The sequence below is a fragment of the Peromyscus leucopus genome, chromosome 1 (assembly GCF_004664715.2).
Source record: "Peromyscus leucopus breed LL Stock chromosome 1, UCI_PerLeu_2.1, whole genome shotgun sequence".
Lineage (NCBI taxonomy): Eukaryota > Metazoa > Chordata > Mammalia > Rodentia > Cricetidae > Peromyscus > Peromyscus leucopus.
In genome coordinates this window covers 4,158,009-4,179,359 of record NC_051063.1, presented here as the reverse complement: position 1 = coordinate 4,179,359, position 21,351 = coordinate 4,158,009, and the positions used below count along the sequence as shown (strand labels likewise).

At 52.8% G+C, this 21,351-nt stretch overlaps 1 protein-coding gene across 1 annotated transcript; it reads right to left on the bottom strand.

Moving 5' to 3' along the window:
- Positions 1-994: 994 nt before the first annotated feature.
- Positions 995-16,779, bottom strand: Fads3 (fatty acid desaturase 3). Its single transcript, XM_028884284.2, is given in 14 exon segments — positions 995-1,353; positions 2,793-2,918; positions 3,076-3,155; positions 3,300-3,396; positions 3,795-3,892; positions 4,265-4,341; positions 4,738-4,798; positions 5,053-5,175; positions 5,301-5,402; positions 6,384-6,581; positions 7,052-7,162; positions 16,422-16,480; positions 16,483-16,587; positions 16,590-16,779. Coding segments are annotated over 14 exon segments (1,344 nt in total). The 5' UTR covers positions 16,645-16,779; the 3' UTR covers positions 995-1,301.
- Between the last annotated feature and the right edge of the window lie 4,572 nt (positions 16,780-21,351).

The window sequence follows — 21,351 nt, the reverse complement described above, 5'->3', positions numbered from 1 at the left end:
GACAGCACAGTCTGGAGCAGTGAGGGTGCTGGACAAAAGTGGGGGGCAGTCCCCACAACTGGTGGGGAGACCTCCGCTCCCTCAGGAGACCCCAGCTCCATATTTCTGCTGTGCTTGCTGCTGCCTAAAGCTGCTGAAACTTCTTTAAAGAAGATCTGCAGCCCAGCTTGGAGCCATGGAATGTCTGTGCTGGGGGCAAAAGGGTCCACCATGCCCTCTCTTTTCTTCTCACCAAGCTTGGCTCTAGGTCAGTAGTAGAGTACTTGCCTAGGATGTCTAAAGTACTGAGTTTGATTTTTTAGCACTAGGGGAAGTATGCCCTCCCAAACTGGGGTGCTTAGTATAAGTAGAAGGGAACACCCTTAGCACTTTGCAGGTAGAGAACCAAGATTAAGTAAAATCTCCCCCTAGAGATGTCCAAAGGTTGATAGGTACAGTCAACTGCACCCATTGTCCAGACAGGGATCCCGACGCCAAGTGGGAAGCCAGTCCCTGCTCAAGAAACAGTCCTCAGATTCTAAGGACTTAGGGATAGAATGGCCACACCTGAGTCCCTGCCTATTCAGCTCTGCAACCGTTGTACCATGCCAAATCTGGCAGAGCTCCACTGCTGCATGGAGCTCCCCACTGCTGCATGGAGCTCCCCACTGCTGCATGGAGCTCCTCGCTACTGGACCATCCTGCGTGGAGGATTAGAGGAGACTGGTGCCAGTGCGGGGGGGGGGGGGGGGGGCTTTCCCACCCCACAACTCAGAGTCACCTGCAGATGTGACCCTCAACCCCAGGTCCTTGCGTATATAACTCACCCCGGGGTGCTGCTGAGAACAGGAAGGAACCAAGCCCTGAGCTGCAGCAGCTGTTGCCTCCGCGACCCAGAGCACCCAGGGTAGAGGGGGAACTCCTTACATTCTGTCCCATCGCAACACTCTGACGCCCCCTCTGGGAAGTCTGAAGCAGATCTGGCTCCAAAATCCATGAAAATTCAACACTTGGCTCCATGTGTCTGGGTTGCTTTTTATATAAAAATAACAAGCTTTCCTTCCGTTCTTGCTCTAGGAAAACATGCTATGTTCACCATGTAGCTTTAAGTGCATCCCTCCACCCCGGTCCTGTTGGGCATGTGCCACGGCCATAAGGCTCTTGAACAGAAAGTGCTGAGGACTGAGGAAAGCCAGCAGGACCAGGCAGGCAGACAGGCTGCCCCAGCAGGGGGTGAGGAGGGCTGTCGATCTTGCCCAGTAGCTTGGTGACTGCTGGAGTCTGCACCCTTACCCCCTTCGCCACCCATGAGGGTGCTGTCTTCATTGATGGAGGTATGCATCCAGCCAGATGTCGCCAGACTTCTTCAGAGACCTGAGAGTTGGGGATGGGGGTCAGGGACTCAACTGGAAGGTATTAGCATCCCCCTGCGCCCCATAAGGAGTGTTGAGTAAAGACATCCTTGTGAGTTCCCATCCCCCCGGGACAGACAGGCGGCTGTGTGGGGCCAGGTACTCATTAACCAGAGTGGAATCTGGACTGCAACAGGGAGGTGAGTGGCAGATGGCCAAATCCAGTTGTGGGCCTCAGTGGGCCTGGCCATCATTCACCTGGTTCTCCCTGTTACCTCTCCCTTTTAGACTCTGCAACCCAAAGGCGTGGGACACAGAACCTGCCCCAATCATGATCCCACCGATAAGAACAGGAAAAGAATAATGTAGAGATGCCTGCAGGTCTAGAATCCAACTGCCGTTTTGCCCCCTCCAAGGCTGCTTCTGAGGGCTGAGCCCCCCCACACACACACACCCTTCCATGCCTGAACAGATACAAACAGCCTGGTCTTCCCCTTTCTGCTTCCACTTTTGCTCAGCATGCATGACCACATAGAGCATCTTTGCAAGATGTGAACGTCAGGTGGTCTCTCCTCTTAGTGGAGGAGAGACCCACAGGTCGGCACATTCCTGCCTGAGGGCCTCTGCAGGGCCTCTTCTGGAATACTCTTTAGCCAGGTGCCCTTTCCCCAGTGACCAGCTGTCTCCCTGCTTCTTGCCTCTGCTCACACACACCCATGTGCCTCTTGCTCCTCCACACTTTGCACCTGCCATGCCATAAACAGTATCACACCCTTTGCCTGATCCTCCACATCCTCTCTCCCGCCTCCACCCTCGGTTTTCATTCTTGTTAAGCATTAAAGTGGTTCTCAAGTTTTGTCATGTGCTCTTTAACTGCACACATGTGAGCGAATGCACACACACACACACACACACACACACACACTTTGTGTGTTTGTTTATGGTATGCACACATGTGAGGTTGATGCTCGGTGTCTTCTTATTGCTTTTCCATCTTGTTTTCTGAGACAGGGCCTCTCACGGAAACTGGAGCTCACTGGCCAATAAGCCCTCCAGGGATCCCGCTCCCGCCTCCCCAGTGCTTGGGTTACAGGCACGTGTCACCATTCCTGGCTTTTTACACGGGGTGCCGGGGATCTGACCTCGTCTTTGTCCTTATACAGGAAGCACTTTACCTACTGAGCCATCTCCCCAGCCCTGCAAATGCTTGCTTTGTTTCCCTTCCGTCTCCCAGCAGGCAGAAACCTTTCAGCCTGTCTGACTCGCTGCCATGAGTTCTCCCCTCTGGGGGAAAGGGAGAACACTGGCTGATCGGGAAAGATCTAGAGAGCCAGTTCTTAGGAAGGGCCCCCTCTGAGGGCCAGGTGCTCAGAAGATGCTGACCACGTCAGGAGTGAGCATGGAGCCTTGGGAAAGACACATGCACTAACATGCAACCTGAGGGGCCCAGGGCAGCCTTACCCGATGATGTCCACCAGGGCGGTGAGGAAGGGTTTCACCTCGTAGTGTAGGCCGTGCTTGGTGCAGAACGCCTTGACCAGGGGGGCCACCCTGCGGTAGTTGTGCCTTGGCATCGTGGGAAAGAGGCTGGGAGGGCAGGCCAGATTGAGTAGGGAGCTGCCAGAGGGAGCCCGCCTACTCCTCACCTTCCAGGCCACATCTTCCCGGGATCTCACAGAGATGAGTCCTGGGCCCTGGTTTTGGCCTCACCCTGAACCCAGCGAGCCCTCCGGGCCACACTTACTGGTGCTCAATCTGGAAATTGAGGTGCCCACTGAACCAGTCAATGAAGAGAGAAGGTTCCACATTGCAGGTGGCTGCCAGCTGCCAGGGGAAGGAGGGGGACAAGTGAGGGGAGCTGACTCAGAACCTTGACCCCACCACCTGGCAGCCTCAGCAAGGCCTGATCCCTCCCAGTCCGTGACTCCCCAGCTGGCACATCCTCCCACCAGGCTCCCCAGGACCTACCTGAGAGCTGGCCCAGTCCCGGTGCTTCTCATGGCCAATCTCCTTGGGGATGTGGTTCATCTGTGTGATCCACACAAACCAGTGGCTCTCCAGGACCCTGTGAGGGAGGCGTTGGTACTGCCCTATATCCAGCTCAGAGTGGAGGCTGGCATACATACAGCTGAACCCTGACCTGGGTCCCAACTACCCCGTCTGTACGATGGAGTTGTTAGTGCTTTCGCCTTGACATTTAAAGAAACTCATAGAGCAGTGTCCCCGGTGAGGCTGAGGGCCACCGACAGAGCCATGACCAAGCCAAGCTGCTCTCCTCAGGCCCGCCAGCCCCAGGGTCTGGCCACCCTGTTAGTGTTTGATTATCCCAACAGTCACCTGAAGAGGTAGTACTGGCCCCCATCCTGCAGAGGGACAACAGGCTAGGCCGGGTGGCTGGGGTCAGGGTCCCCCGCCACCTGTGTGAGACCTCCCCGCTCCCTGTCACTCTGGATCTGGCCATACCTGACAGCAACAAAGAGCAGCAGTGTCCCGGTTGCGCCATAGAACGGAGCATAGGACAAGAAGAAGCGGGAGTAGAAACTGGCAGCCCACAGCAAGTCCTGTGAGGACAAGAGAGGCAGTGCTGAGCGGCCTCCATGGACTGGGGGAATCGGGAGGCAGGAGGCCGGGCTGGGGTCATTCAACTCTCTCTTTCCTTTGCTTCGGGGCTCCAGACAGGCCACTGGCTCTCACTGGGCTTCTGCCTTCATGGCTGAGTAAAAGGACAGGGAACCTGCCTTTGTCATCAGTTAGGGCTGACCACGGTGGTGACCCAGCCCGTGCCTGAGATACAGATGCCCCTTTACAGAAGAGACCCAAAGGGTGCATACTCTCTTACATATGCCCATTCACACTCAGGGATGGACAGTGCCGTCCCCTGAAGCCCTCTCCCAGAAGGCCATATGCTTGTGGTCCCGAGCAGTGCCACTCACCGTCCATTGCATGCACACCAGCATGTAGGCTAGATTTTCAACTTCAAAGTTCACCAAGGTGAGCAGCGGTGGGCCAACTGCAGGAAGGGAGCATAGGGGCATGCAGTAACAGGGGTGGGGTACCCGGGTGAAGTGGGCAGAGGAGATACAAATGTGGACCCCATCCACTGAGATGACCTTCCCGCTCTCCCAGGGCCCAGATTGTACTCAGTCTCTTGGCAGCTGGCTCTTGTCCCTGTCTCCCACCTCCCTTGTCCCTTGTATAGGTTAGGAGCCAGCCTTACACATCTCTGCCCTTGAGTCTCCCCTGTCCCTGTTTGCAGAGGCAATTACAGAACACTCTAGGGCTCCCAGACAACCCTGACTCGAGGGCAGAGGGACTCTGGGGAGGATGGGAAAGAGTGAGGACAGCCAGAGCAGAGGGTCGGCCCCCCGCCACATCCCCACCCCCAAAAGGGCCAGCAAGTACTCACTCAGGAAGAAGTACAGATGCTGGTGGTTGTAAGGCAGGTATCTCCGTTTCTTCTTGCCATACTGTGGAGACAGGCGTCGGCTGGGGAGAACAGCTCTCCAGGCCCAGATCAGGGGGCTGGCTGAGGCCAAGGTCAAAGGCAACTCTAGATTCTAGCCACTGGGTCACTCATCCCCAGGTGGCTAGGAGATGGAGGGAGGACTGGACCTAGAGCTGGAATGCAGGCTAAGCTAGGGGACAAGCATGGGGGCGCAGTCCCTGCCAGGTCCCCTTAGCTGTAGTCCTGTCCTGAGTGTCCATGTCCCATCCCACCTACCTCCACAGATGACTCCCCGAGGAGGAAGACGGGTGCCACAGTCACATCTGGGTCCTTGTGGAAGATGTTGGGCTTGGCATGGTGCTGGAAGTGGCGGAAATTCCACCAATGGGCAGAGAAGCCCTGTGGAGAGAAGGGACTTCAGGGGTAGAGTCAGGCCGTGCCCTTACTTGGTACCCACACACTTGAGCAGACCCAGCACAGAGCCCCGATTCTATGCCTGGATGCCCACCCAGATCCACACTCACTTTCAACTGCCCCATCACGAACTGCTGGGCCACATGGTTCCACCTGGACTTAGGGAAGATGGAGGCATGGCCTAGATCATGCTGCAGACACCAGCACTGGGCCTGGGGAGAGGTCAAGAGTGGAGGAGGAATCCAACAGTGATGGAGGAGGCTACCTGGCCCTTCTGGTGCTAGGGTCCACCCACTGCCGATGCTCCACCCACTGCCGATGCTCCACTGAACCAATGCACCTGAGTTTGATGGTGTGCGTGCATGCAAATGCCAGGCTTCAGAAGCAAACTTTCTGTTCTCATAGCTTCTGGTCACCTGCATCCCCTAAGGCAAATGGTAGAACCTAGAATTCTCTACCCTACCTGAGGCAAGCCACAGGCACAAGGGCGCTCTTCTCCAAAGCCTGAAATCACTACTCTAATGTCCTTTTGCCTTGGTGCCAATCTTACAGAAGGGCTACCTCATCCAATAAGAACTCGTAAGACCCCCATTTCGAAAAGCATTCCATCCCATACCTGGGAGGAAAGAATGCCTCAGGAAGAGGCCAAGAAAAATCGGAGCAGACAGGACTTGCCGGGTTTCTGAGCCAGTCTGTTTCCCCTGGCTCAGACCTCTTGTGTCTGATCCCATTCTATTCCCTGTCTCATTCTGTTCCCATTACACAGACCTTTTGTGTCTGATCCCATTCCTACAGGCTGTTCCTGCTTCATAGAACCTACATATTAAAAAAAAAAAATGGATAGTTCACCCTGGTCTTTTGCTCTTTAACCTGAAGGCTCCTTGGTCACATAAGACTACGACCAGATAAATTTCTCTAGGTTTTTCTCCTGCTAGTCTGGCTTCTTGTCACTGGAGTGTTAGCCAAGACCTTCATGTTAGGCAGAAAAGGATCCATCCTCCTTTTCTTCACCTACACAAGTCTTGCCACGCATAGGACTGTGACATTCTGGATCTGGCACATCTTAAGAGCCTCTGGTATTTCACTTACCCATCTATCCACCCACCCATCCATTCTTTCTTTCATACATAAAAAAGCGTCCTGAGTTTACACATGTGCTGGACTCCACATCTGCTATGTAGTCTTGGGGTTACCTGAGAGATGGCCAGGATTAGGGCAGCAAGGATGCTGGACACCCAGCCAGGGCCCAAGAGGTAGATGATAAGCCAGGCCAGCAACTCCATAGCCAGGATGTGGCCCAGCAAGAGTGCAAAAAAAGTGCGGTCGGCTTCGAACAGCTTCATGTCCTCAGCTGCCTGGCGCAAGGCTCGGAAGTCCTCGATCAGCTGGGCCTGTGGTAGGAGAGTGGTCCAGCAGATGAGGAAGCAGAGACTGCCAGATTTCCCAGAAACTTCCCATTGCGTCTCAAGCCATCCCACTTCCCATTGCTGGGTCCAGGTGTCAGCAAAGATGATGGATAGAGAAGGAATAGGAACACTAGCCAGGATGTGAGCTGGGGAACTATCGAGGGGCTAAGTTTCTTCCTGACCCATTTAAGACTCAAAAACATCCTCACTGTAGAACTTGCAGGGAGTGGGGTGGGGTCTGAGCCAGAAAGAGGCCTCACCCAGAGACCCACTGCAAGTTCCTAGCTAAATCAGATCTGGAATCCTTACTTCTACAGGACATTGCTATGACTTTCGCCTTTGACTGTGACCCCAAAGGGGACACAGCCCCAGCCCCTGCATCCCCCAGGAGTAATACAGAACAAGCTGCTACTGGCAACAGGCAATGCCCCCAAGGCCTCCAGCTGTCCCCTCACATTCTGAGCGCCATCCTGGCTGGGCTCCTCTGGGGCTAGCTCTCCAATCAGCAGGGGCTTCAGGAACTTGCGCACATAACGGAGATCCTGGTGGAAGGCATGGAAGGCATCCTGAAGGAGAACCACAGAAAACAGAGTGAGAAGGCTGTTGCGGTGCTGGAGGGGTGGTACAGTGGTTAAGAGCACTTGTTGCTCTTGCAGAGGACCTGGGTTAGATTCCCAGCACCCATGCGCTGGTCCACAACCATCCGTAATTCCAGTTTCAGGGGATCCAATGTCCTCTTCTTATCTCCATGACACTAAGCATGCATGTGTTACATGTAAATACAGGCAGGGTCAACACTCACACATACAAAAATTGAATAAATCTAATTTTTAAAAGTAACAAATAGGAAGGACTGTTGATGGACAGAGAGACAGACAGAAAGTCAGCCGGATGTTGGGCAGTCATAGACAAGAGACAGGAGGGTCAACCTTACTATCAAGCTCTCCTTACTCTTCCCAGGCCCCAGGTGCCCTGTTCTACAGCCCTCACTCACCACGCCCCATCTGCCTCATCCAGCACCAAGTTCTCCTCTCAACATACCTGAAAGAATCCCAGACAGACTGAGTCCATCCATGAAAAGGCTTAGCCCTTCCAAAAAGCTTTCTGTGTACCATAGTACTTTCTACTGCATATAAGACAAGATTTGGCTCACAAATGTTAAATTTTTCCAATTCTTACCAATACAACATGGGTAAAAATGTGTGTGGGGAGACATGTCACTGAAGACCTCTGGGCCACTTGGGCAAGTCCATGGTGGGCCATACACATTGAGTTCTTGGCCACATGCAAGGAAGCTATTTGAGCAGTTAAACTTATTTGACTATTATTTTCTTTTTGGAGACATGGTCTCATGTAGCCCTGGCTGGCCTCAAAGTTGGTAAACAGCCCAAGAGAGAATGACCTTGGACTGATCCTCTTGCCTCAACCTCCCTAGTGGTGGAACTACAAGCCGGGCCCCCCATGCCTACCCAGTTCACACGAGTGCTGAGAATTGAACCCAGGGGCCCTTTGCATGATAGGCAAGCACTCTACCACCTGAGCTACATTCCCAGTAGATAGTATAATGTTAAGGACAGAAAAGCCTGACACTCCTGTGTCTTTCTTTAATAATTGGGGCAGGGGTGAGGAGCAACACAAAAAAAGACAAAAGCGGGAGGTAAGACAGATGATAAGGAGAAAGATGGCTGGGTTCCCGCATCCTTCCTGCCTCAGCCCAGCTCTTGTGTTTACTCAACCCATCCACTGTTTGCTTAGGATATCGCATCTAGCCCATTTATTGGTCGCAGGTGGCCAAGTGATTTTTACCGTTGCAATTTCAGAAGCAGAGAGGGTGACTGGATGCCATTGTCCCCATGGCCCTGGGAAAGGGGACTGAGGCCCTTCCAAGATGCTGAAAGGAAACACCTTTGCAGAAGCCTGACAAAGAACAGGGGCCTCCTGTTGTCCATGAGTCTACCAGCTTGTGTAGGTTGAAACAGAAATGACATTGTTAACTACAGTCACCCCACTGTATCACCAAGCTAATTGCCCTAATCACTGTACATTCTACACAGGTGTTGAAATAGCCCTCTGGCCCCAGGAACAGGGGCCTTATTAAGTGTTTATCAAAAATAAAAAGCTGGGAAGACGGCTCAGAGGGAAGAGCACTTGCCATAAAAGCTTGATGACCTGAGTTCAAATCCCCATCACCCACGTAGAAATCTGGGCATACCTCTGTGAGTCTGTAACCCCAGCGCTGTGGTGGGAAGTGGGGGAGGGCAGAGACGGGAGGCTGCCAGTGCGGCTCCAGGTTCAGTGAGAGAGTCTGTCTCAGGGCGGCAGTGGGGGGCAGGACAGAGGATGGAGTGGGGAATGATAGAGCAGGACGCCCTCCTCTGGCCTCCACATGCATGCGGGCCTCCACATACATGTGGGTGCTCAAACCCACGTGCATACAGCACCCGCGTGCACACGTAAAGATAAAGTAATAAAAATAAAATAAATTTAAATTTTTTAAATGAAGCTGAAAATGATTGTAGTCCCTACACTTACCGGCAGGACATTTCTGAAGAGTCCTTGGAGGAAGGAGACTATTTTAGAGATCACACCCGGAGTCTACCCTAGGGGTCACTGACAGCTAGGGACTGGGGAGCTAGGAGGGTGTGGCTTCTAAAATACCCCAGGCTGGATGATCCAGGAGCGGGGTTATAAAAGCATAGTTCTCATTTTCTCTGGAGATGAGGAAGGGACAGGGACACAGGAGAATGGAGTCCCACAGGAAGCTTCTGGTTTGCTCATTACTGAGGATTGAACCCAAGGATTCTGTGGGTGCTAGGCAACATGCTACCAACTGAACTACATCCCAGCCTCATATTATTATTATCTATAAAATATCCAGTGGTATCGAGACCCTTCATGCTGATGTGTGACAGAATCTCTCTTCCCCAGATGAAAGGCTACACCCATTCAACTCATTCCCCTTCCACAGCCCCGACCCCACCATTCTACTCTGTTTCTATGGCTCGAGTCTTATTCCAGGAGCCTCACTTAAATGGAGTCCTATAGCATCTGTCCCTGTGTGATTAACCCATTTCACATAGCATAATCCCCTCAAGGTTCATCCATGCTGCAGCAAGCGCCAGAATTCCCTAAAGCTGGTGGTGATTTTAAACCTCTCTACCTGAGCACAGAGCCTGGGACATGGAAAGACAGACAAACTGATACTCTCTCTCTCTCCTCTCCGCCTCCCCACCACAGCCACCCACCACTTCAACAAGCAAGACTCAGACTCTTAGAAATGTGCCCAGGGCCATAGTTGACATGAACAGCAGACAGACAGCCCTGTATAGTTGTGCACTGTAGGGAGATGAGCAGAACCGGACTCACCCAAGGGTCTTCCGGCCAGCTCACTAAAGTGATAGGGAAGGTGGGAGTCTCCTTGGTACCAGGTCAAGGCTTCAGCTGGCAGGAAGCTGACAGGTAGGTGGCCCCAGGCCCTTGGACAGAAGGCTCAAGCCTTACTTAGGGCTGAGTGAGCACCATGGGGCCTGCGCATTTTCAGAGGACACTCACAAGGTGGGTCCCTAGACTCTGAGTACCAGCCAAGGACTTTCTGGAACTCTAGCTTAAGTCATATTGAATCAAAAGGTATGCCATGGGGGCTAGAGAGGTTGCTCAATGGTTAGGAACACTGGCTGGTTTTGCAGAGGACCCAGGTTCAGTTTCTAGCACCTACATGGTGACTCCCAAGCATCAGTAACCTTAGTTCCAGGGAATCTGACACCTTCTGATCTCTGTGAGCACCAGGCATACATGTGATGCACATATGTACATGCAGGAAAAACACTCATATACATAATTTGTTTTAATCTGAAAAAAATTAACAACAAAACAAAACAAAAAAAGCATAGCAAACCTAAGTTCCCGGTGACCCCTGCAGGCTCTGTTTACAGATATACCTGGTTTGGGGCAAGTTTTTAAGTGCAGATGGTAAGTAGGCAAGAGGCAGCCCTCCCCACCTCCCAGGGCAGCGTTGTGAACCGTTTTTCCTCGAGACACCTGTCCCAGGGGAAGAACGTGTAGTGGCAGAGCTGGGGTTTGAACTTGAGTCTGTTCTCTATAATGTCCACACCCACTCAGAATATGGAAACCTCAGAGTCCGGACTATCAGAGCCCCTGTTCTGACCCCAGCCTCACTGTGAGCTCCGCGTAGCAGCTGACTGGGGGCTGGGGAAGTGGGGTACAGTCTGGAGGCAGCCTTCCTGCAGAGATGGAACCTGTGATTCCCTGTCGGAGCCCCGGACAGGCTTGCCGCCTCTTCCCTCTTCTCAGTAAGATGGGAAACACTGACGCACACCTCACAGGCTGCGCAGAGGACTGACGTGGGGGGGCAAGCACTTAGAAGGGCCTAGTGGACAACAGGAGCCCCGTTGCCCAGCATTCTTCTGTGCCCCAGGGCCCTGCTGCGCACATGCTGCTGAGAGCCACGGGCTGCCAGGGTGAGCGGGGCAGTGAAAATGTGATGTGTTTGGTCAAGACCTAGTTGAGTCTTAGGCTAAGGAACAGGAAGGGTGGGGGCTGGGGGAGACAGCCTCCTTCTACTCCAAGCACAAGAGGGAGGGAAGAAGTTCTGGTCTCTGGCCAAAGAATGGAGAATGCTCCAGATCAGCCGGGGGGGGGGGGGAGGGAGGAAGGGAGGGCTGTTGGAGCTCTGGTGATCTGAGTCTGCACTGGCTGCCTATTTACCTTTGCCAGAGGTGGGCATAGGGTCTCCAAGGACACACTCCTGCGTCTCTTGCCTTCCAGATGGGGGACAAAGGCTCTGCACTTAACTGCTCCATGCCACCCTCTCCCTAACACTGCTTTCAGGAGGGGCAGTGAGAACACATTATCATCGGTATCCCTCTCTTACAGATGGAGAGACTGAGGCAAGGGCACAGCTCTGTAACCAGGACATACGGCTCTAGCCTGTGCAGCAAAGCCCAGCTCAAGGGAAGCTGCCCGCAGGCCCCTCAGCATCCCTGGTATCCTGGAAAAGGGTGAGAAGACACAGCTGATAGATCCTCTGCTGGCCAGGACCCTTGGCCTCAGAGATGTTGCTGTCTCAGCAAATACCTGAAAATGACCCAGGCTTCTGGCACGTGGTCCTCTCTTCACCACTGAACTCTGGCTTTACCACTGGAGCCTGGCTCTTTTATCAGAAACCCGAAGGCAGCCAAGGGAAGCCTTCCCTCTCAGGAAGGAAGGGGGAAGGCTGCCTGATACTCTGAGGTCACCATCATTCTCACATCTGTACACTGCATTCCTGCCAGTCACACAATCCTGACTCCTCCCCACAGGGAGGGGGTGGGCACTTCGGCCCGCAGAAGAAGACACCTGTAAACCCCCCCAGAGTCAGGTGTGGCAGCTTGCATCTGTAATCTCAGTACTCAGGAGGGAGATGGTGATTGATCTTTGTGAGTTTGAGGCCAGCTTGGGGTATATAATGAGTTCTAGGCCAGTCAGGGATACATAATGAAATCCTGTCTCAATACAAAACAAACAAATGCCACAAAATGACTACTCGCTGAAGGAGACTTTCAAAGCAGCCAGTGTGGTTGGTGGGAACAAGGTGTGGGCATTGGTTCTGGGTGGTTGAGGCCATCCTGCCCTCACTAGGCTTCAGGGCTTCCTGGTCATAATTCTATTCCCTCTCAGCTCCTATCCAGACACAGACTCTCCTTCCCAAACCCAGGGATGAAGGTCTTGTCATTTTGGGGTATCATGACATCGCTCATCTTCTGCTCAAGTCTCTTTATCTATACAACAGACAGGACCTAACCTCACAGGGTTGTTAGAAGTCAGTAAATTATTACATCTAAAGTTCTCAGAAGAGAGCCTAGTCAATACCTGTTGGCTGAAACTACTATGGCACAGCCTCTGATGGTGGCACCAGTGACCCCTACTTTTGGCTCGTTAGGGGCCAGAAGAAGGTAGATGCCAGATGGCTCAGGTCTGCTAGACTTTGAATTCTTCTAGGGCTGACAGTGCTTCAACCTAATGGGCACCGGGGACTGCTGGGAAACTCCTCACCTTCCCCATAACCACACCAGTTGAGTTCAGGGTTTCATTGCCCATGGTAACCAGTCACTCAGGTGCCCAGCACCATTCTCACAGTGAACCCAAACAGAAAGCAATCTTATCCCTGCCACATTGAAGGGGAAATAGAGTCACAGTGTGAGGACAGGTCAGCTCCTTCTCTAAAAATAAGACAGAGATAACTTGGGCATTTTTTTTTTTGGTTCTCTTTTATCAAAACAGGATCTAATGTAGTCCAGGATGGCTTCGAACTCAATGTGTAACTGAGGATGATACTCAGCTCCTCATAGTCCTGCTTTCACCTCCCAAGAGCTGGGATTACAGGCCTGCACCATAATGCTGGACTCTATTTGCTTTGCCTCATTTTTTTTTTTTTTTAACTTTCACTGCTGGGGATTGAACTCATGTCCTTGGGCGTGCTCAGTCAGCACTCTACTGCTCAGCCATATCCTCATCCTACAGAGATAATTCCAATGGCCCCTACTAGTATCCACATATCTCTGACCTGCCACATTCACACTTTGGAGCCCAGTTACACAGTCACTTGTTCTGAATGCCATCCCCAAAGAGAGAGCAGGTCTCCATTTTGCTTACCTTGACACCCAAGCCTTTGCCCTTCTAGAAGATGATTTTATTTTGTTTTATTTTTAATTATGTGCGTGCGTGTGTGTGTGTGTGTGTGTGTGTGTGTGTGTGTGTATGTGTGTGTGTGTTTGTGGGGGAGTATGTATACATGAATGACAGTGCACACAGAGGCCAGAGATGTTGGCTCTCCTGCAGCTGGAGTTACAAGAGGTTGTGAGCCACCCAATGTGGGTGCTGGGAATGGAACTCAGGTTCTCTGCAAGGGTAGCATGCACTCTTCACCACTGAGCACTTCTCTAACCACAAGGATCTTTTATTTGGAGACAAGGTTTCCTATATTCCAGGTTGAGCTCAAACTTGCCTCATACCTGGGAGTGACTTTGAACTCCAAGTCCTTTGTCTCTGCCTCATGAGTGCTGGGGTTACAGGTGGAGGTCACCATGACCAAGTTTATGCAGTGCTAGGGATGGACTCTAAGGCATCACCAATACTAGGCAGTCTGCCAGCTAAGCTTCATCCCACCCTTTGGAGATCCTTTTAAACACAGAGCAGACGCCTTTGGTTTCCATGCTCTGCCCTCCCTGGATCTCCTTCTTCTTTAGAATAAACCAAAGTCGTCCTAAGGACAAAAATATCCAGTGAGCCTGGCATGTCTGCCTTTTGGCTCCCCCTCCCCACGACTGCTCTCTTTTGTAGCCATGTTGTGTTCCTTAGGGATGGGTGGTATGGTCCCACCTCTAAGTCTTTGCTCTAACTGATCCATCTGCGGGACACTTCTTCCCTGCAAATGTTTCGTTTTCAGCTGTATCTGCAGAGATTGGGGGTCGGGCATAGGAGGTACTCATCGGTAGATTTAGGGGACTCCATCGTGGAGAAACCAAGGTGGGGGAAGAGCATGGCTGTGCATTCCAATCCCACACCTGCCACTGTTTCAAGTCACTTGGTTTCTCTGCATCTGTTTCCTCACCTGTAAAGTGGGACAGCAGAAGCAATACCTGCCTTAGTGGGGTAGCCTGAGGATTAGGAAACAGTATCAATAACAAGCACAGAATTTAGAGTCTAGAACACAGTCGGTGCTTGGCATGTAACCCTCACATATTTATGACCGGCAGGGGCTGTACTCCCTGGCTGGCTCTTTTTGTCTCAGGGTGACTATGACTCTTAGGCAAACCTGGCCCAGGGCCCAGAGTGCTCTCCCCAGGGCACCAGGCTCTGTATCCCAGGATGGTCACAAGCTGACTTCACGGCACAAGAACTCTGGGAATTTCCTGGCAGGAAGGCTTCTGTTGCCTGGACATGAGAACAGCTGATGGGCGCCTGGGTTGATGCAAGTGGGCAGCAGCCTCCCACCCCCAACCTGGGAGTTCCAGGGTCTGGGATGGGACAACTGGCATCTAGATTTGATCACACGGCACTGGACCAGTCCAACCCCTGGTATGCCCTGTGGGTCCATCACAGACGAAGACTAGGGTCTGCTGAGCCCAGGCCCCTCCCAAGCCTTTGACTTGAACATACCAGGTATTTTTTGGCAACTCCACCCCAGTGCCTGGGGCCTATAGCAATCTCTATTACAGACAGGGCCAGAGAGAGACTAGGTTACCTAGCAAGGGCTTGGGAATGCTGGGATGGTCCCACTGCACTCTCCAGTGTGTGTGTGTGTGTGTGTGTGTGTGTGTGTGTGTGTGTGTGTGTGTATGGAAGAGCAGTTACTGAACATCCACCTGTGACATAGCAGCATGGTTGAAAAGGTATGTTCCTGCCCTTGCCATATGGTCCAGTTCTTCCCACTTGACCAATGAGGAAACTGAAGTGCAGAGGTTAACCTCTCAGGGCCTTCGATGGCAGAGCCAGAACCCTGCCACAAAATGCCGAGAGATGTTTTCCTAACAGACCTTACTGGCTATGAATCAAAATGGTGGCTATAGCAAAACCATTTGACGGAGGTCTCAGGGCACGGAGTTAAACCTAAAGTTAGGAACCCCGTGTAGGAGGGCACCCTGTACGGGCCTGGCCCTGAGCAGGAGAAAGCAATCAGTCCATGCTCTCTGCTGTCCTCCTCTCCTGCCCAGCATCCTGTGCTAGGCTATAACATGATTCTCACAGGGTTGCCAGGGCTCTGTGGGAGGGGCCATGGCACCTCATGCCCACCATGCCCTGGTAGAAAGGCAGGCACACACACACACACACACACACACACACACACACACACACAATGACCCAAGGTTAATGATTTTCAGGAACCTTCTCATTCTTATGCTTCTCGGTTGCTTGGAGTGAATGGGGGAGGAGAGGGACGGTGACAGTTCTGGGACAGGGCAGAAATCTCCTGCTGCCACCAAGTTCTTCCATTAAGAATTCATTCCCTCCAATCTTGAAGCTCTTCCTGGTACCCATTGTGACTAACCTACAGTTCTGGACAATGGAAGGCAGAGCGTCATGGCCTCAACCTTTGTTCACATAGGGTGACTGAGGGAGAAAGGGTCTGGGAAATTGCTTCACCCCTGGGCTCCAGCCAGATAGTCCTTCAGGCCAGCCACATCCCTCCTTGTCTAGACGTGGACTGAGAATGGGAAGCCAGCGTCCCCAGGGGCCAGCCTGTGCCTGGGGTGACTGTGCTTCCCGTGGAGGCCCACCCAGCCTGGCAAAGTCTTCCCACGTGCAGCTGCCAGCCCAGCAGAGGTGAGTCACTGGCCCTCAGAACAGTCTACACAAGCGCTGGATAAGCCACAGACCTCCAGGCCCTGCCCAAGCTCTGCTGCCCAGCCCCCAGTTTCTGATGGCATATCCCTGTCGCTAGGGACCGAGCCCTGCCCCTTGCACTTGGAAGCACCAGGTACTAGTCTGAGAGACTCACAGCAGAGATGAGACCCTCAGTACAACAGTGAGGGTCCTTACCTAGGGTGGGATCTACCCCTCACGGCACACCCACCTCAGTGGGCCCACTCCTCTCTGAGAGAAACCTATTGCACAGACTGACCCAACAGCAAGTCCTCCATGCAAGAAAGGGACCTCCTTAGCCTTGGCTCCATCTCAACTCTGGAGCCACGGCGTGGGGTCAAAGGTCAGAAAGAGCAGAAAGGATGCTAAGGTCCGCAGGTGGAATGAGACTAGGAGCCTGTGACCCACGTCTCCCTCCCCACCGTTAGCGCCAGGCTCCACCCCGCTGCCTGTGGGCTAGCTTACCGTGGCGTCCTCGGCGCCGTGGTGGCCGATGAGGCGGCTGCCCCCTGGGTGCCGCTGTGCCAGCGGCTGATGTCGTAGACACGGCGCTCAATGACCAGCCACTTGTCGCCTGGTAGGTCGTGCTGGCGGATCTGCTCCCAGCGGAAGATGGGCAGGGGCGCCCCCAGCGGTGCGGGCCCTCCCGCGGCCCTGGTCCCCCGCCGGGCTCCCCGACGCCACCCATGGCCACTGTGCACAAGTCCTCCGGACCCCGGAACGTGACCGAGGTCTGAGAGAGACACCGTGGAAGGCGAGGTCGGGATCGGGGGTCTTCCTCCGCCGCCGCCCGCCCTGCCGGCCCCGCCCTGCCGCTGCGGCCGCCGTACGAGCGTGCGCCTGCCCGGCTCTCCGCGCAGGGAACTTTTCCCTCCCTTATAACCGCGCTGACAGCGCTCGCCTCGCCCGCCCCTCGTCCCGGCCCCCGCGCTGGCCAGTCCCGTGCCGGCTCCAATCCCAGCGCGGCACCTCCACCTCCATTGGCTGCCCGGGGAGGGCGGTGTCGCGAAGGGGTTCGCCCCACCCGCGAGGGCCTCGGGGGCCACCACGCCCGGCCCAGCCCCCGGGGCACTGTCCCGCCCCCAGTTCCTCGGACTCGAAGCTTGGCCGAGAAAGGGGGTGAGGGGAATGGGGACCCGGAGCGCACGGGAGTCCCGCAGGCCGCTGCGCCCGGGCGCACCCTCAGGGGCCCAAGAGGAGCCCAGGTCTGAGCCCGAAGAGGCTGGGAAGTGTGGTTAGGGACGTCATGGGGCTTTAGCCACGCATCCCGGGTGGCTAGAGGTGAAGACACTACCTCGGAGCGACTGTCAACAGCCTTCAAACAATGGACCTCACCCCCCAACAAACCCTCAACGTCTACAGGAGGAGGCCATCTAGAGCCATCTGCTGGGGAGGATAACCTCTTCTCCCCTTTGGCTGCAAACAGGGTTGGGGATGCCCAGAGTGATCACTGGGCAGGAAGGGAGCAGCCAGCACTGGAGCCTGCAGCCCTGCCATTCACGAGAGGAAAGAATGGACCGGTCTACAATGGGTGGCTTGCTTGTTACCACCTCCCACCCCACCCCCGACTTCAGTCGCATTTTTGACTTACTAAATTGAAGTCCTCTTGAGAGTGTAGCTACATTCCCAAATTGTACGATGTTACTTTGAGATCGACACCAATTGCTTAAAGCTAAGCATTCACGCCAACCGGAACCAGGATTGGCAACCTTGACGTTCTATCAGAACTTCCCGGAGGGCTGGTTAAAACAGACTCCCTCACTCCACCCTAGCATGACTCAGGGCAGAAAGGTGAGGCAGACCCGATGGTTGGAGAAAAAAATCTTTTCAGAACCTTTAAGTGTATTTCTCCAATATGTAGGAGACCTAGCCTTTAAGGCACCCTGTGGATACCAAAATCAACCTGTGCTCCTTGCCTACTTAAGACAGTATTTGCATGTAACCTTCACACATCCTACCGTGCACTTTAAATCATCTCTGAATTCCTTACAATACCTAATGCGATGTAAATGTTCTATAATTGTTCACTGCATTGTTTAGGGAACAATGACAAGAATAAAAAGGCTGAAAGCATCCAGTCCAGATGTGACCATTACAAGCGGAAATGCACAGGACAGGAAGAGAAGCAGAGGCTAGCAAAAAAGAGTGCTGGTGACAGTCAGGACCTGTGAACCGTGGAGAGGTGACAGCAGGGCCAGCCTACATACACGCTGCCTCCTTCACATGGAGAGAGAGCAGTGTGGCACATTCCAGAATTATTTTCTGAACATGTCCAATCTACTGCTGATATGTCTTAGGCTGCAGAACTCACAGAGATGGAAGACCCATGACATTTGTGCCAAAGGAAGACCAGAGCTTGAAGAACAGGGCCTCTTGGTTTTCCCTAGTTCGGGGAACTCTTGCTTTGGTTAGCCAGGACAACCAGAGACCCATGATGTTGCCACGGACAGGAGTTGTTTAATCCCTTTCTACCGGGCTCTTCAGAATCCCGGAACCCCATTTCTGCACACCTGGAGGATTCAGCAGCCCAAGCCAAGGAGGACAGTGGGTACTGCTGCCCCCACATGGTCACACTGAGCACCGGGGTGAAGAGAACCTACTCTTCCCAGGGAATATACCTCTCGCATCCAAACCTGGTGGTCCATAGGGCGTAGCCCTTGCTCCATTCTCAACACCTCTCAGTATTATGATGTGCCTGGTTCAAGAGCCATCCAAGGGCTCCTTCCCTGGGGCCTGGTCTGGACTCAGGTATGGGAGGCAATTAGGGGTCGGGTAAGTTAAATCTCTCTATGTCCTAGCCATACCAGGAGAGTCTACAAAGTGAAGACTGGACAGATTGGTTAGATAACATAAGAACAAGATCTAACCATGCTACCCTTTCTGGCCACTTCAGTCCAGCATGGAATCTATAAGTGGTATGGGGCCTCTTTCCACCTGTATCTAGTTGTGTGTTCCCATAAAGCCTAAACTATGAGTGACCTCTCCCTACCTCCCACACAAACCGCTTCCCACTCTAGTTCTCTGCAGGCCTCGGGGTCATCCCTAGGCCACTCTGTCTCTCGGATCTCTGACGCTGGAGAACTTGCAACTTGCAGGGAATCAGGGGTTGGGGGAACTTGAGGCTCCATTGTCCCCAAATCCCCAAATCCGGGCAGCTGAGGCCTCTCAGACCACTTAGAAAGGGAGAGGCATCACTCGACATTCCTGAGCTGCCACTGGGCCACTGCCAGGGTGTGTGGGTGTAGGAGGGTGAGGGAAGCCAGCCAACTAGAGTATTTTTTTTTGAGGGGGGACAAACTTGAGGTTTGAGGAGAGTCCCCCTTGAATGCAGACTCTTGCCTCTGTCCCAGCTGGATCCTCTACTGTTGGGAGCTCCCACCCAGGCCTCTTTTTGGATGCCTTGAGATTGCCACCCCCTGCAAAGCCACCAGCTACTGTCCTGGAGCCAAGCAATGTTTGTGCAGGGCCAGGGAGGCTCAGCAAGCTGGACAGGCAAGCAGTGGCTTTAAGAAAAAGCTCCGGAGCCACCAAGAAAGAGCAGTCCCAGAGCTCAGGCAAAAGGGACTGGAGTCAGAGCTCTAGGGGTTGGCCCGAGTTATAGATCACATCATGAGCTGGGTTATTAGTTCAGGGTACAACTCTTCTGAGAAAGGAGGAGCAGAGGCCATGGGCACCACAGAATTATGTAAGGGCTCTTTGGAACCATTTAGGCCAGCAACCACAAGCCTATCGGCCACTGGTGGAAAACAGACCCTTAGAACAGCCCTTGGTAAAAACAGGCTGCACAGAAATGTGCAGCAAAGGCGAGAAGACCCCACCCACATCACTGCTAGGGATGTAGATCAAAGCCCAGGGAGCAAACACCTCACATCTCTTAGAATGCTTACTACCGAAACCAATAACATCAATTTGGTCAGGAGGCAGAAAAGTTGGACCCCTGGGGTAGTGTTGCTAGAACTTTAAAATGGGGCAGCCATCATGGAAAAGTATGGAGGGTCCTCTTAAAAAAAAAGAACTATCATATGAGCCAACAGACTTACTTCTCATTATTTATTCAAAAAGACTCTAAGCAGGGTCTCCAAGAGAGATCTGCATACACAACAGGTACCAGCAGCCCATGTCTATCTCCAATGAATGGACAGACACAGCAGGTGTTACATATACAACACAACACTACTGAGCCTCAAGAAGTCAATCCTGTCATCTTACATGGATGAATATTGAGGACATTACATTAAATGAAACAAGTCAGTCAAGAGAAGATGAATGTGCTATAATTCCATTTACAGCTAGTCTCTGGAAGAGTCGTATTCACAGAGGCAGAAGGTGAAACGCTGCTCTCCACAGTCTAGGGACAGGAGAAACAGGGAATTGTCTAATGATCATAGCTTTTATTTTGCAAGATGCAAAAGGTTTATAGATTGGTTTCATGGCAGTGTGAATATACCCAACACAACTATAATTCTACACTTAAAAATGGCTAAGATTACGTGTTTTTAAAAAGTGAGTAAGTGTGGCAGAGATTGCTCCATGGGTAAAGCACTTGTGCAAGCCTGACTACCTGAGTCCAGATCCACAGAACGCGTATAAAGCTCAATCCAGTGGTCCTTGGCCTGTAATCCCTGTGTTCCTAATGAGAAGGTGGGAGGCAGAGATGGGAGAATTCCCAGAAGCTAGCCTGGCCTATGCAGCAATGGACAATAAAAGACTCTGCCTCAAACAAGGGGGAGGACAAAGACCAACACAACACCAGAGGTTGTCTTCTGACATGTGCACCACGGTACATGTGCACTCACACACACACACACACACACACACACACACACACACACACACACACCAAATGCATGCATGCATGCATGCATAAACAAATGAGGGAAGATTGGTGGGGGGAATCATAATCCCAGCTCATAAATGAAAACAACTTGCTCCAAGGTCACAGCCCTGGCAGGATTCAAATCAGGGCAGGTTTGGCAGATGGCAAAGTGAGATATCTCAGGGTGCAGCCCCAGGTAAATGTGCTTAGTCAGGTTCGGATGCTTTCATCGATGCCTAGAGGCCAGACTCAGGACTGGCCAAGGAGGGCTCAAATGATTCCTATGTGCCAAGTATTCATAGAAGCCCAAGCGGGTTATCTAGAGAATTTCAGAACAACAGTGTGGCTGATGGCAGTTAATCTCCCTAGTCAGCTCCAAGAGTCAGAGCCCCAAGCTGCTTCACAGGTCTGGTAGCACAGTCAATCCTAACAGGGTATAGTATAGGGAGCAAACCTAGGTTCAAATGCCAGCCCTGTCTCAATCTGTTTCTTTTCTTTGATTGTGTGCGGTGCTGGGGACCAAACTCCAGGCCTTGAGCACTCTACCACTGATCTACACCCCTAGCCTTTCACATCAAT